At 31.3% G+C, this 16,023-nt stretch overlaps 1 protein-coding gene across 2 annotated transcripts; it reads right to left on the bottom strand.

Annotated features, from left to right (window-relative positions):
• Positions 1-7,176: 7,176 nt before the first annotated feature.
• Positions 7,177-15,755, bottom strand: LOC126746045 (glucose dehydrogenase [FAD, quinone]-like). 2 transcript variants are annotated; one of them, XM_050454129.1, is made up of 8 exons: positions 15,614-15,755; positions 15,126-15,351; positions 11,625-11,840; positions 11,309-11,574; positions 11,032-11,257; positions 10,567-10,981; positions 7,514-7,859; positions 7,177-7,449 (listed from the first exon to the last, which is right to left on the bottom strand). In XM_050454129.1, exons 2-8 carry the CDS (start codon positions 15,292-15,294, stop codon positions 7,243-7,245), a joined length of 1,845 nt encoding a protein of 614 aa, XP_050310086.1. In that variant the 5' UTR covers positions 15,295-15,351; positions 15,614-15,755; the 3' UTR covers positions 7,177-7,242. The 2 variants fall into 2 exon arrangements, with proteins under 2 accessions (XP_050310086.1, XP_050310087.1); XM_050454130.1 differs by having other exon boundaries at positions 15,126-15,329; positions 15,614-15,725.
• Between the last annotated feature and the right edge of the window lie 268 nt (positions 15,756-16,023).

The raw sequence follows: 16,023 nt of genomic DNA, 5'->3' as shown, positions 1-16,023 counted from the left end.
ATAAGGGTTATCGATCAAATAACTTACCTGAAGGGTGCGTTCAAAAAAACCTCCCCAATAATCTTTTCCCCTTGTCTGGTAATAACTGTAATGTCGGCATTAATTCGTAGAACACCTAGGAACAAACCCCCTTAAACGATCCGGAACGAAAAAGGCAATTATAAGGGTTAAAATCGGCTAATGGTCATTTTCTCGAGTGGTACAGACGTTTGCCGTCACTCGGGTAATTTGTTAACGACCCCTGGTCGTTTCGCGTTGATATTATCAAGAGGGGCGAGGGAGTAACTCAGATTAATTTAATTTTATTTTGAAGAAAAATTTATCATCGATTTCTATGGAATATGCTTAAGGAGGGTGAGGTCTCAAACATTAGTTCCTTTAAACGTGTCTGGCGAGTCAAGGAGTCCTTTTAGGAGAAAATTTATAGAGTAATTTTTTGTTAAGAATTGAATTTTCTTTTATTTTGATTATAATGATTTTTTCCGTAAACCCAACCGTTTTCGAGATATTCGTAAAAATAACTGTTGGTAAAAAGGTTTTTCTAGCACCTTCACCAATTTTGCAACAGTTTTAAATTAGTAGGATTCTATGTACCTTCATACAAAAAAAGAATTTCTCAAATATCTTTAAAATTACAGGAGTAACGGAAGTTTCAAAATTTCCTTGCCACGCACCTTCACCATTAATTACTTAACACTTAAACCCTTATATCTCAAAGACTATTTAACTGATTTTCAAAATTTTTTCACTAAATTATAAAGAAATGATATCGCTTGCTTCTAAGCATATTTTAAATATTTTCAATTTAGCCGTTTACTGATTAATCATCTTAAAGACCACTTGCTGTCCTATGTTTGTATCGCCTATTATTTTATAAAATACTAATGAATTAAACCATTCATGCAAAAAAAGAATTTTTCAAATATCTTTAAAATTACCCGACTTATAGGGGTTTAAAAATTTCCTTGCCAGGCGCCTTCACCAATAATCGCTAAACCTTTAAACCCTTGTATCTCAGATAATATGCAATCGATTTTTAAAATTTTTTCACCGAATTATTAGGCAAGAATTTTACTTTCTTTTAGGCACACTTCCAATTTTTTTCATCAAACTCCATAATGCTTAATGCATTTTAAAAACTATTTGCTTTTATAAACTATTATTTTGAAAAATTCTAATAGGTTCAGTCATTCATATAAAAAAAGAATTATTCAAATATCTTTATAATTACCAGAGTTATTAAGGATTCAAAATTTCCTCGCCAGGAACCTTCACCATAAATCACTAAATTTTAAACTCTTATATCTCAAAGACTGTTTAACCGATTTTCAAAATTTTTTCACTGTATTACAGAGCAACGACATTACTTGCTTCTAAGCATATTTTAAATATTTTTAATTCAGACGTTTACTGATTAATTATCTTAAAGACCACTTGCTGTCATATGTTTGTATCGCCTATTATTTTATAAAATACTAATGAATTAATCCATTCATGCAAAAAAAGAATTATTCAAATATCTTTAAAATTACCCGACTTATAGGGGTGTAAAAATTTTCTTGCCAGGCGCCTTCACCAATAATCGCTTAACCTTTAAACCCTTGTATCTCAGATAATATGCAATCGATTTTCAAAGTTTTTTCACCGAATTATTAGGCAAGAATTTTACTTTCTTTTAGGCACACTTCCAATTTTTTCCATCAAACTCCATAATGCTTATTGTATTTTAAAAACTATTGGCTACTATTTATTTTTAGAAAATATTATTGCAAAAAAATCTTATAAATTTAGTCATTGACATAAAAAAAGAATTATTAAAATATCTTTAAAATTACCAGAGTTATTGAGGATTCAAAATTGATTTGCCAGGAACCTTCACCATATTTTACTAAATTTTAAACTCATATATCTCAAAGACTGTTCAACCGATTTTCAAAATTTTTTCAATAAATGAAAGAGCAACGACATTACTTGCTTCTAAGCATATTCTAAATATTTTCTACCTAATAATATATTGTTTAACTATTATTAAAACAATTTTGTGCCACTCGTTTTCACCGATTAATAATTCACAAAATTCTAATAAATTAAATCATTCATGTAAAAAAAGAATTACTTAAATATCTTGAAAATTACCAGAGTTATTGGAGATCCAAAATGTCCTTGCCAGGCACCTTCACCAATAATCACTAAACCTTTAAACTCTTATATCTCAGAGACTAGTCAAGCGATTTTCAAAATTTTTTCACCAAACTATTTAGCAATAATCTATCTTGCTTCTACTAAAAGAAATTCTTAATATTTTCCATCGCACATCAATAAGTAATAAATAAAAGATTAATTCAACTTTATTTGATGACCTTTAAGGTAATAAATGTTATGCAGCAGTCGCTCTAAAAAGACCGTATGCTATATAATAGAGGCAAATATCCCACTCTGACATTCATCTATATATAAAAGAAAAAAGAGAGAAAAAGAAACTAGAATTTCCTTTCGTAGCTAATGAGCTCTCGAACGCGCGTCTCTCACTTCCTTTTCCCGCTTGTTGGTTGGAAATTCCTCCGTGAATAGATTCGAATTGCCCTCGGGGGAATTGGAATTTACAAAATGCCTTTATACCCTGCCTCTGTTCCTCCTAATTAAAGAACGACGGTGCTTATCGTGTTTCATCTTATATCATCCCTTCAGGTGTTTTTTTTTTCATAAAAAATATGTCACGCACCCTTACCGACATATTATACGGGACGTCGTCTCTCGTGTCCTTTTTTCCTCCCCTTCTTATATGACGGATGAATTTAATATAAACCGGGATGAGGTACATTTTCCTACCCCCCCGGATGTGACAAATGACGTGTGGATTGGCTTTTAACAAATTACCCCCGTGCTCGGGCTTTTTGTTTTTCCACGTACACCTACAATCCCTCCCTTGTGTTGACGTATGAACTGTCGGGATTTGGATGGGGTAGAACGTCCTGGAGACGTTCAGATTTGCGAAAAAATCTTAAGAGATTAGGTGAGAGTTTTTTAAGATTAATGAGAGTGGTGGGGCATAGAAACACATCCTGAATTAATGCTGGATAGAGTATAAATGATGATGACTCATTTTAATGAGTAAAAAAAATTGTGTGCTGTTTATTAAAAAATATTGGAAATATGCTTGGAAACAAGTAAATGTGATGCTTTATACTTGGGTGAAGAAATTTTGAAAATCGGTTAAATAGTCTCTGAGATATAAGGGTTTAAGTATTTGGTGATTTTTGGTGAAGGTGCCTGGCGAGGAAATTTTGAAACCTTCATAACTTTGTTAATTTTAAAGATATTTAAATAATTCTTTTTTTACATGAATCATTGAACTTATTAGAATTTTATGAATTATTAGTAGATGACAATAGGTGGCTGCAAAGCCCTTTAAAATTTATAAAACAATATACTACCTAATAAAAAAATTTTAAAATATGCTTAAAAGCAAGTAAAGTAGTTCCTTTATACTTCGGCGAAGAAATTTTGAAAATCAGTCACATAGTCTCTGAGATAAAAAAGTTTAAAGATCTCGTAAATAATGGTGAAGGTGCTCGGCAAGGAAACTTTGAAACCGCTATAACTCCTGTAATTTTTAAGATATTTGAAAAATTCTTTTTGCAAAATTCTCTGGTGAAGGCGCTGGAAAAGTCTTATTACGCAGTTTCACCAATAAGCCGATTTGAGCTTATGCGACCTTGCAATGACCTTGATGCAAAATATTTTTCTAAAATAATAAAAACAATCAGTTTGCATGTCATAATATTTACTAAAAAAATTTTTTTTTTTAAATATTTTTTAATTTATTGGAGGTATAAGGCTTTAAAAACTTACTTGCCTAGCTCCTTCAGCAATTTTATTTCATAAGCTAAGGCTGCAACCTTAGGCCATTCAAACAAAAAAAGAATCATTCAATTATCTTAATAACTAAAGAAGTTATGGCAATTTCAAAAACGCATTGCGCGGCGCCTTCGCCATTTATCACTAGACTTTCATTCTCGTATATCTCGGGAACCACTAGACCGATTTCGAAAATTCTTTCATCGACTTATAGGGCGTTGAATGAAGCATCGATTTCTTTAATGTTTTTTAGATAGAAAACGGTCTCCTCCTTGTTGTTCCTTCCCTTAGTAACAACCATGAATTTTGTCAAGTATTTGTCAAGCTCGGATTTCGTGTGCTTTAATCGCAGCATAAATAAAGAAAGTTTCCCTCGGAACTAAGAGGCAGAAACTCGGAAGTGCAGGTCAAATAAACGAGGAGTGGATGGAGGTGAAGGGCTAATTTTAACATTTTAATTTGGAAACTTCGTCACGGAGAAGATTCGTTATAACTACTACTGCTAAAAAAAGAAGGAGAAATAGAAGAGGGAAGCGACATGGAAATTTAATCAGGAAAAGTTGAAATCTTTATTTGGTAAGTTTATTAATGGAAAATAATCGACCTGATCCAATGCTTGACATATAAATTCATTAGAACATACGCGTTTGTTGCTTGCAATGCTTTTATGATTCTTTCCAGTTGAATTGATCCGTTAAAAGCGATCAAACAATGTCTGAATTAAGCTGACTACTTTATTTAAATTCAGTTTTAATACAAAAAAAAATAATAAAAAAAAAGACCGATTTTCCTCGTTAAACCGAAAGTGGTTTAAGATAATTGAAATGGATTCACCCAGTGAGGGAGAAAGAGAGGGTGAGCCCTAACCTCTTCGGCTACACGGCTTTAGTAGATAAACCGCATTGAAAATGCGCCCGTGGGAATTCAAATTCGACGCCGTTTTAACTACGATAATCAACGGGAAAAGTTTTTAAATTAAAACGTTGAATGAGTCTTTTCGGCTGTTGATTCGTCCGACCTTTCGGCTCGTCTCCGTTTTCTCATTCCAGGAATTTTTTTCTCTCTCTTTTTGGTTTAGTATGGGAATTTAAAACGACAGTAGACGGGTTAAAGTTAGAGATGAAAAGTTTTTTTTTTAAATTTATTTATGACATCATGAAGAGGTAACGAAAGCGAGGAAAGACGCGACTTTTCATAGGGAAAGTAATAAAAATTGTGTCGGAAAGTTAACTGAATTGAAAATTTTCTTTTTTCAGTTTGTACAGCGTACAAAGATAAGTGGAAAAGTCTTATGACAAAAATTTTGAATTCCCATAGGAAAGACAGGAAAAAATAAAAATGCTTTAATGGAAAGGGCGGAAATCGTAAAAATTTAAGCAAATTAAAAAATTTCTTTTTTTAAGTTGTCTAGCGTGAGGAGAGAATTAAGAAAGTATAATGAAAAATGTTTCTATTTCCAATAGGAGAGCCAGGAAAAAATAAAAATGCTTTAATGAAAAGGGCGGAAATTGTAAAAATTTACGAAAATTTAAAAATTTCTTCTTTTAAGTTGTCTAGCATGAGGAGAGAATTAATAAAGTATAATGAAAAAATTGTCTATTTCCCATAGGAGAGCCAGGAAAAAATAAAAATGCTTTAATGGAAAGGGCGGAAATCGTAAAAATTTAAGCAAATTAAAAAATTCCTTCTTTTAAGTTGTCTAGCGTGAGGAGAGAATTATGAAAGTATAATGAAAAATTTTTATATTTCCCATAGGAGAGCCAGGAACATTTTTTGAAACATCGTAGGAGAAATTGGAAAACTGTGAAAAGTTATCGAAATTTAAAATTTCTTTTTTACAAAATATTAAGCATAAAAGGCCAATGAAAAAAGTCTTATCAAAAATGTCTCGATTTCCCATAGAAAAGTCCGAAAATTATTTTATAGAGAAAGTAAAAAAAAAATTTGGCCGGAAATTTAAAAAAATTTCAAAAGTTGACCAAATTGAAAATTTTCTTTTTTCAGTTTATACAGCGTCAAAAGATAAGTGAAAAAGTCTTATGCCAAAAATTTTGAATTCCCATAGGAGAGCCAGGAAAAAATAAAAATGCTTTACTGGAAAGGGCGGAAATCGTAAAACTTTAAGCAAATTAAAAAATTCTTTCTCTTAAGTTGTCTAGCGTGAGGAGAGAATTATGAAAGTATAATGAAAAATATTTCTATTTCCCATAGGAGAGCCAGGAAAAATTTTTAAAACATCGTAGGACAAATTGGAAAATTGTGAAAAGTTATCAAAATTTAAAATTTCTTTTTTACAAAATATTAAGCATAAAAGGGCAATGAAAAAAGTCTAATGAAGAATATCTCGATTTTCCATAGGAAAGCCAAAAAAATTTTTTACAGGGAAAGTAATAAATAAATGTTGCCGGAAATTTGGAAAATTTAAAAAAGGTGACCGAATTGAAAATTTTCTTTTTTCAGTTTGTACAGCGTAAAAAGATAAGTGGAAAAGTCTTATGGCAAAAATTCTGAATTCCCATAGGAAAGCCAGGAAAAAATAAAAATGCTTTAATGGAAAAAACGGAAATTGTAAAAATTTAAGCAAATTAAAAAATTTCTTCTTTTGGGTTGTCTAGCTTGAGGAGAGAATTAAGAAAGTATAATAAAAAATGTTTCTATTTCCCATAGGAGAGCCAGGAAAAATTTTTGAAACATCGTAGAAGAAATTGGAAATTTGTGAAAAGTAATCGAAATTTAAAATTTCTTTTTTTCAAAATATTAAGCATAAAAGGGCAATGAAAAAAGTCTTATCAAAAATGTCTCGATTTCCCATAGGAAAGCCAGGAAAAAATAAAAATGCTTTAATGGAAAGGGCGGAAATTGTAAAAATTTACGAAAATTAAAAAATTTCTTCTTTTAAGTTGTCTAGCGTGAGGAGAGAATTAAGAAAGTATAATGAAAAATGTTTCTATTTCCCATAGGAGAGCCAGGAAAAAGTGCAAATCTTACTAACCTTCAATAAAATCCTTGTCGCATATCCACGACGTTTCGACACACTCGCGGCCATCCTCAGCTTAAAAAAAAACTTCCTCAAACATCCCCACCTTCCACCCCACCTCCGTCATTAAAACCCAATCCAGGAGACCCTTATTAACGAGATATAAATTTATTTCATGCAGATCCCCCGCTTACCTAATTGCTTTAAATTTTAATTGGGAACTCGCCTGTGCACCCCCGATGACGGTTAGTGGGAAATCGGCTTAACGCGGACACGGCCCGGAACGTCCTTACTAAAAACAGCCGCGGGAAAATAGGATTTCCCGCTCAGGAAATAGAAAATTAGGCAACGAAAATCGATTTATTTAACAACAAAATTTTTTTTTTTGGACACTAAAACTATAGTTTTTAACGTAAATATTCATCTTTAATTTCATCGGAGATCTTCTCGGCGATCATTACGACAGCGGCATTCGGATGTCCGGAAATATGATCCGGAAACACTCCAGCATCTACAACCCTGAGATCCTTTATGCCGTGCACCTTCAACTCGTGATTCACCACGGAAGTTTCCGGATCCGGACCCATCCTGGTGGTACTCACTGGGTGAAACAGCTGCAACAAAAACACCCTTAAAGACCAACCAGAAAAAAAAAAACACGATTTCTAATGCACTCACCGTGCTGGACAACGTCTTTAGGGCACAGTACCACCAATCCTTGCTCAGCTGCTTGTACTTATCGTCGCAAGTCGGATAAGGCAACACCAACAGTTCCAGGCCCATTTTCTGGAACGATTCGGTCTCGTTAAACTTAAGTGCTTCCAGTACGCCTCTGTACATGTTCTCCAGGTCGACCCCCTCTGGATCGGAGAAGTAGTTCGGGTCAATCACTGGGAAATCGATGGGGTTCTTGGATTGCAGGGTCACGGTGCCCCTGGACAACGGATGCAACAGCTCGATGTTCACGTTGATGTCGTTGTGTTGCTGCAGAGACTTGAATACTTCCAAGTATTCATCCGTGTAACTAAAAGGAAATGCGAAAAAAATCGTAGTTGCTAAAAAGTTAACTTATTTCAAAATTTTCTTCTTTAAGTTTGTACAGTAAAATATGAGAAGAAAAAAAGTCTTATGGTAAAAGTTTCTGTCTTTGATAGGAAAGCCATAAAAAATCTATTAAAAAACCGGAAATTTAGAAAATTTTAAAAAACTTAGCCAAATTGAAAAATTTCTTTTTGCAGTTTGTACAGCATAAAAATAGAATTAAAAAAGTCTTATGCAAAAATACCCAATTTCCCATAGGAGAGTAAGGAAAAAATAAAAATGTCATAATTTCTTTAAAAACCTCTCCGCAAATATCTAAAATGAACGCAAAATAAAAATTTGCTTATTTTAGTTTGTACAGCATAATATTGGAAGGAAAAAAGTTTTATGGTAAAAGTTTCTGTCTCTCATAGGAAAGCCATAAATAATAAAATAATGTACCGGAAATTTAGGAAATTTTAAAAAACTTAGACGATTTGAAAAATTTCTTTCTGCACTTTATACAGCATAAAAATAGAAGTAAAAAAGTCTTATGGAAAAATTCCCAATTTCCCATACGAGAGTAAGGAAAAAAACAAAAAAGTCATAATTTCTATAAAAACCTCTCCTCAAATATCTAAAATGAACGCAAATTAAAAATTTGTTTATTTCAGTTTGTACGGCATAATAATAGAAGGAAAAAAGTTTTATGGTAAAAGTTTCTATTCCTCATAGGAAAGCCATAAATAATAAAATAATGTACCGGAAATTTAGGAAATTTTAAAAAACTTAGCCGAATTGAAAAATTTCTTTTTTTAGTTTATACAGCATAAAAATAGAAGTAAAAAAGTCTCATGCAAAAATTCCCAATTTCCCATAGGAGAGTAAGGAAAAAATAAAAAAGTTATAATTTCCATAAAAACCTCTCCGCAAATATCTGAAATTAACGCAAATTAAAAATTTGTTTATTTCAGTTTGTACGGCATAATATTAGAAAGAAAAAAGTTTTATAGTAAAAGTTTCTGTTTCTCATAGGAAAGCCATAAATAATGAAATAAGGTACCGGAAATTTAAGAAATTTTAAAAAACTTAGCCAAATTGAAAATTTTCTTTTTGTAGTTTATACAGCATAAAAATAGAAGTAAAAAAGTCTTATGCAAAAATTCCCAATTTCCCATAGGAGAGTAAGGAAAAAATAAAAAAGTCATAATTTCCATAAAAACCTCTCCGCAAATATCTAAAATTAACGCAAATTAAAAATTTGTTTATTTCAGTTTGTACGGCATAATAATAGAAGGAAAAAAGTTTTATGGTAAAAGTTTCTGTCTCTCATAGGAAAGCCCTAAATAATGAAATAAGGTACCGGAAATTTAGGAAATTTTAAAAAACTTAGACGAATTGAAAATTTTCTTTTTTCAGTTTATACAGCATAAAAATAGAAGTAAAAAAGTCTTATGGAAAAATTTCTAATTTCCCATAGGAGAGTAAGGAAAAAATAAAAAAGTCATAATTTCCATAAAAACCTCTCCGCAAATATCTAAAATTAACGCAAATTAAAAATTTGTTTATTTCAGTTTGTACGGCATAATATTAGAAAGAAAAAAGTTTTATTATAAAAGTTTCTGTTCCTCATAGGAAAGCCATAAATAATGAAATAAGGTACAGGAAATTTGGGAAATTTTAAAAAACTTAATCGATTTGAAAAATTTCTTTTTGCAGTTTATACAGCATAAAAATAGAAGTAAAAAAGTCTTATGCGAAAATTCCCAATTTCCCATAGGAGAGTAAGGAAAAAACAAAAAATTCATAATTTTTATAAAAACCTCTCTGCAAATATCTAAAATTAACGCAAATTAAAAATTTCTTTATTGCAGTTTGTAAAGCATAATATTAGAAAGAAAAAAGTTTTATGGTAAAAGTTTCTGTCCCTCATAGGAAAGTTATAAATAATGAAATAATGTACCGGAAATTAAAGAAATTTTAAAAAACTTAGCCGAATTGAAAAATTTCTTTTTGCAGTTTATACAGCATAAAAATAGAAGTAAAAAAGTCTTATGCAAAAATTCCCAATTTCCCATAGGAGAGTAAGGAAAAAACAAAAAAGTCATAATTTTTATAAAAACCTCTCCGCAAATATCTAAAATTAACGCAAATTAAAAATTTGTTTATTTCAGTTTGTACGGCATAATAATAGAAGGAAAAAAGTTTTATGGTAAAAGTTTCTGTCTCTCATAGAAAAGCCCTAAATAATGAAATAAGGTACCGGAAATTTAGGAAATTTTAAAAAACTTAGACGAATTGAAAATTTTCTTTTTGCAGTTTATACAGCATAAAAATAGAAGTAAAAAAGTCTTATGCAAAAATTCCCAATTTCCCATAGGAGAGTAAGGAAAAAACAAAAGAATCACAATTTTTATAAAAACGTTTCCGAAAACTCATAAAACTAACTTAAATATTTTTTTTTTCAATTTCATAAAATAAAAAGGATAAAAGTTTCATGGCAAAAGTTCCTGTGCCTTATAGGAAAGCTATAAATATTAAAACATTGTACCGGAAATTTTAGAAAAATTCAAAAACTAAACGGAATTAAAAATTTTCTTCTTGCCGTATATACACCACAAAAAGACAATCCTAAAACCCTTATGACCAAACTCCCTAATTCCCATAGGAAATCCAGAAAATAAATAAAACCGCATAAAATACGTTCTTACCCGAGGTACAGGGCCAAATCTTCGGACAACATCGGCGGCCCAAAAAAGAAAAACTCAACCTCGGGTTGTCCACTCTCGGGCCCCTCGAAGTTCCAGAAACTGACCGCTTGTTGACCTAAACTGGGCGTCAGAGGGCGCTGGTTCCTGGTCCACAGTCGCACCTGCTCCTCCAACGACTGATTATAGTAGCTCCGTTTGCTCCTGTAAAACAATCCGGGAAAGAACTGATGGTCCTGCATAAACTTCCCCACGGGCAAATCCTGGACGAGTTCGATCTCGTGCTTCTCCAGTTCCTCCTTGGGGCCTACGCCCGAGAGCATGAGGACTTGCGGGGAGTTAATGGCACCTGCGGATAGCAAGACCTCTTTTTTGGCTGTGGCAATACATTCTATGCCATTTTTTACGTAGAGGACGCCTGAAAGTCGCTTGATTAATCCAGTGTTTGGATGCTAACGGGATTCTTACCGTAAGCTCGCTTTTCTTCATTGATCAGTATCTTGGTGACAAGAGACTCGGTGCTGACCATCAGATTCTTACGGTTTCTCACTGGATTTAGAAAGGCATGGTTGGAACTGGATCTGGTGTTACCGTCTAGGAAGAACTGCAGCCTGCTGACTCCATTTTGCTCTCTCCCATTATAATCCAGCTCCCTTTTGCCCAGTTCCTTATGCCCATCAATTAGCCCCTGAGACTATTTCACCCATTAAACTCAACCACGTTAAATTAATCCAACGCGACTTACCAATATAGGAGTGTCATTTGGGATGCCGACCTTTTGTGGTCCATGGTGTCCATGGTAAGGCCTGTCAATGTTCTTAGTGAACGTGGCATGCTCGGGTTTCCGGAAATACGGCAACACGTCCTCGTACTTCCATCCGGGGTTGCCGAACTCGTACTCCCAACTATCGAAGTCCTCGCGGTGTCCTCTCACGTACATCCCGAAGTTAATGGAGCTACTACCGCCCATCATTTTACCCCTGGGGAATGGGCATTGTTGATTTTTCGATCCTAAAAGTTTCATGGTACTGGTGGTTCTTGAGGGTCTTTTAGGTACTTACCCAGGCACATGTTTTTCTGTTTGGTGGTGTTGTAGCCCCAGTTATAAGGGCTGTTGTGCATGTAAATGTTCATGCCCAATATGTTGGATATATCGGGGGTTTCCGGACCGGCCTCTAGGGCCAGTATGTTCCATTCTTTGATTTCGGTGAGTCGGTTGGCAAGGACACCGCCGGCACTACCGGTACCGACGATTATAAAGTCGAACTCGCCCGCATCTGTTGAATGTAATTTTCTTTTTTATGCTTGTTTAGTATAGGGGAACCATAAATAACTGAATAATGTACCGGAAATGTTAAAAACTTCACTAAATTAAAAAAATTTTGTTATTAGTTTATACAGCATAAAAAGTGAAGAAAAAAAGTCTAATAGTAAAACTTTCCGTTTCTCATAGGTGAGCCATAAATAATTAAATAATGTACCGGAAATTTTAGAAAATGTTAAAAACCTCACCGAAATGAATATTTCCTTTTTTCAGTTTGTGCAGTATAAAAAGGAATGTAAAAAAGTCTTATGTCAAAACTTCGAATTTTGTATAGGAAACTCAGAAAAAAATTTAAAAGTTCGTAATGAAAAATTAGGAAAATTAAAGAAAAAATTTCTAAAACTGGGCAAAATGTAAAATTTCTTTTTCCAGTTTATTTAGAATAAATAGACAATAAGAAAAGTTTAATGACAAAACTCTCGATTCCTTGCAGGAAAGCCTGGAAAAAATAAAAAAGTCATAATTTCCATAAAAACGTCCCAAGCAATTAAAAAAACAAACCTAAAACCCAACTAAATTAGGAATTTGTTCTTTCATTTTGTTTAGCATAAAAAGGCAATGAAAAAAGTTTAGTGACAAAACTCGCGATTTCCCATAGAACGGTCAGGAAAAAATAAAAACGTCACCGGAAACTTTGGAAAATTCTTAAAACTGACCCAAATTAAAAATTATTTCTTTCCAGTTTATACACTATGAAAAGATAATAAAAAAAGTTTAATGGTAAATTTTTAAATTTCCCATAGAAGAGCCAGGAAAAAATTAAAAAGTTATAACTACCATAAAATCGTCCCTAGAAGTTTTGAAAAATTTCTAAAATTTACTTAAATTAAAAATGTTTCTTTTTCAGTTTGTACAACATGAATAGACAATAAAAAAAGCTTTATGACAAAACTCTCGGTTTCCCATAGAAAGGCCAGGAAAAAATAAAAACATGACCGGAAATTTCGGAAAAATTTCTAAAACTGACCCAAATTAAAAATTTCTTTTTTTAGTTTACACAACATGAAAAGATAATAAAAAAAGTTTAATGGTAAATTTTTAAATTTCCCATAGAAGAGCCAGGAAAAAATAAAAAAGTCGTAATTTCCATAAAATTGTCCCTAGAAATTCAAAAAAAAAGTTAAAACTGAACTAAATTAAAAATTTGTTCTTTCATTTTGTTTAGCATAAGTAGGCAATGAAAAAAGTTTAGTGATAAAACTCTCGATTTCTCATAGAAGAGCCAGTAAAAAATAAAAACGGCACCGGAAATTTTGGAAAATTCTTAAAACTGACCCAAATTAAAAATTATTTTTTTCCAGTTTATTCACTATGAAAAGATAATAAAAAAAGTTTAATGGTAAATTTTTAAATTTCCCATAGAAGACCCAGGAAAAAATAAAAAAGTCATAACTACCATAAAATCGTCCCTAGAAGTTTTGAAAAATTTCTAAAATTTACTTAAATTAAAAATGTTTTTTTTTCAGTTTGTACAACATAAACAGACAACGAAAAAAGCTTTATAACAAAACTCTCGATTTCCCATAGAAAGGCCAGGAAAAAATTAAAACTTGACCGGAAATTTCGGAAAAATTTCTAAAACTGACTTAAATTAAAAATTTTTTTTTTTAGTTTACACATCATAAAAAAATAATAAAAAAAGTTTAATGGCAAATTTTAAAATTTCCCATAGAAGAGCCAGGAAAAATAAAAAAGGCATAACTACCATAAAATCGTCCCTAGAAGTTTTGAAAAATTTCTAAAATTTACTTAATTTAAAAATTTTTTTTTTTCAATTTGTACAACATGAACAGACAATAAAAAAAGCTTTATCACAAAACTCTCGATTTCCCATAGAAGCGCCAGGAAAAAATTAAAACTTGACCGGAAATTTTGGAAAAATTTCTAAAACTGATTTAAATTAAAAATTTCTTTTTTTAGTTTACACATCATGAAAAGATAATAAAAAAAGTTTAATAGAAAATTTTTAAATTTCTCATAGAAGAGCCAGGAAAATATAAAAAATTCATAACTACCATAAAATCGTCCCTAGAAGTTTTGAAAAATTTCTAAAATTTACTTAAATTAAAAATGTTTTTTTTTCAGTTTGTACAACATGAACAGACAATAAAAAAAGCTTTATGACAACACTCTCGATTTCCCATAGAAGCGCCAGGAAAAAATAAAAACTTGACCGGAAATTTCGGAAAAATTTCTAAAACTGACTTAAATTAAAAATTTCTTTTTTTAGTTTACACATCATGAAAAGATAATAAAAAAAGTTTAATGTTAATTTTTTCAATTTCCCATAGAAGAGCCAGGAAAAAATAAAAAAGTCGTAATTTCCATAAAATTGTCCCTAAAAATTCAAAAAAAAAGTTAAAACTGAACTAAATTAAAAATTTGTTCTCTTATTTTGTTTAGCATAAGTAGGCAATGAAAAAAGTTTAGTGATAAAACTCTCGATTTCCCATAGAAGAGTCAGTAAAAAATAAAAACCTCACCGGAAATTTTGAAAAAATTTCTAAAACCTAAAAAAATTGAAAAATTCTTTTCTCTAGTTCAATAGAATAAAAAGATAATAAAAAAAACTTAATGACAAAGCTCTGGATTTTCTGCAGTTAGGCCACAAAAAAATAAAAAAGTAATAATTTCCTTAAAAACGTCTACGAAATTTCGTAAAAAATTCTAAAAGTGACCGAAATTAAAATTTTTTTTTTCTAGTTTATACAACACGAATAGACAATGATAAAAGTTTTATGAAAAAACTCTCGATTTCCCATAGAAGAGGCAGGAAAAAATAAAAACTTGACCGGAAATTTTGGAAAATTTTTAAAACTGACTTAAATTAAAAAATTTTTTTTTTAGTTTTTACAGTATGAAAAAATAATAAAAAAAGTTTAATGGTAAATTTTTAAATTTCCCATAGAAGAGCCAGGAAAAAATAAAAAAGTCAGAGTAGTCAAAGTAGAAATTTTGGAAAATTTATAAAATTTACTTAAATTAAAAATTTTTTTTTCAGTTTGTACAACATGAACAGACAACGAAAAAAGCTTTATAACAAAACTTTCGATTTCCCATAGAAAGGCCAGGAAAAAATAAAAACATGACCGGAAATTTCGGAAAAATTTCTAAAACTGACCCAAATGAAAAAATTATTTTTTCAGTTTATACAGCATAAAAAGACAATCAAAAAAACTTAATGACAAAACTCTCAATTTCCCATAGAAAACCCAGGAAAAAAATCGAAAACTCTTACCGCACTTTTTCACTTGGAAAAACTCCTCGTTATTGACCGGAAACTGGTACTTTTTGGCACTGTCTTTGGCATCTCGGATCCTCTGGGTCAGCTGTTCCACATTTTGACGTTGGGCGTGGCAGTTGAGCAACTGCACCAACAGCACCAAGAACCAAACCTTCAGAGTCATGATGATGGTTTTCTAATTCTAGGGAGGTTATTCTTCTGGAATATATATGGTCGTTATCTAAAAAAATATATTTTGATAATATTTCGGAGCATTTAAGATTAATCCTCCTTAATTAGACATGGATTAATGATTTTTTATTATATATAATTTCCATATCTGGGGCCGCAAAGTGGATGAGTGCAAAAATTTTTTTTTTTTTTAATTTACGAGTAATTTCAAGGGTGTGATGCTGCTCTTAAAATTACTTATTTTCATATAACTTGAATTAATGGTTTTTTGTTGACAATTTTTAGAGGAATTGGAAAGAATTGAAACTTACCTTATTAATTATTCATGGTGACTTACACCGATATTTTTGCAAAAAGAACTGGAGGCTACTCGACCGAAAATCTCGGTTTTATACGAAAAAAGAGTCATTTGACGAATCGCTCAATATATTCAAAGTAATTCATCTGTTTGGATGATTTTAATAAAAAGTGCGATTGTTTGCAAAAAAGTTGACATCATAGGTTAAGAAATTGTTTTTTTTTGCATAAGGTTAATTTAGAAAAAAAATTAATAAATTACCCAAGATGTTCCTTAAAAGCAGATTTTCCTTATTAAGGTGTAAGTGAGAAAAGCGTAGAAAATCCCCTTTTATTATTATATGATCTGACTTAAAAAAAATGCATCGTATTCATCGCAAAAAATTAAAATTTAAATCTAAGGAGCCAATGAACTGATAACAAA

The sequence above is a fragment of the Anthonomus grandis genome, chromosome 17, assembly GCF_022605725.1.
Source record: "Anthonomus grandis grandis chromosome 17, icAntGran1.3, whole genome shotgun sequence".
In the NCBI taxonomy this organism is placed as follows: domain Eukaryota; kingdom Metazoa; phylum Arthropoda; class Insecta; order Coleoptera; family Curculionidae; genus Anthonomus; species Anthonomus grandis.
This window is presented reverse-complemented; position numbering and strand designations above follow the sequence as displayed.

Bases quoted from the DNA above. Each gene is read 5' to 3' on its own strand.
- LOC126746045 (XM_050454129.1), bottom strand. From the start codon at position 15,294: ATGACTCTGAAGGTTTGGTTCTTGGTGCTGTTGGTGCAGTTGCTCAAC. The intron at 11,575-11,624 runs GTAAGTACCTAA...TGAAACTTTTAG, and splicing joins ACAGAAAAACATGTGCCTGG to GATCGAAAAATCAACAATGC. The intron at 10,982-11,031 runs GTAAGAATCCCG...AGCGACTTTCAG, and splicing joins TGAAGAAAAGCGAGCTTACG to GCGTCCTCTACGTAAAAAAT.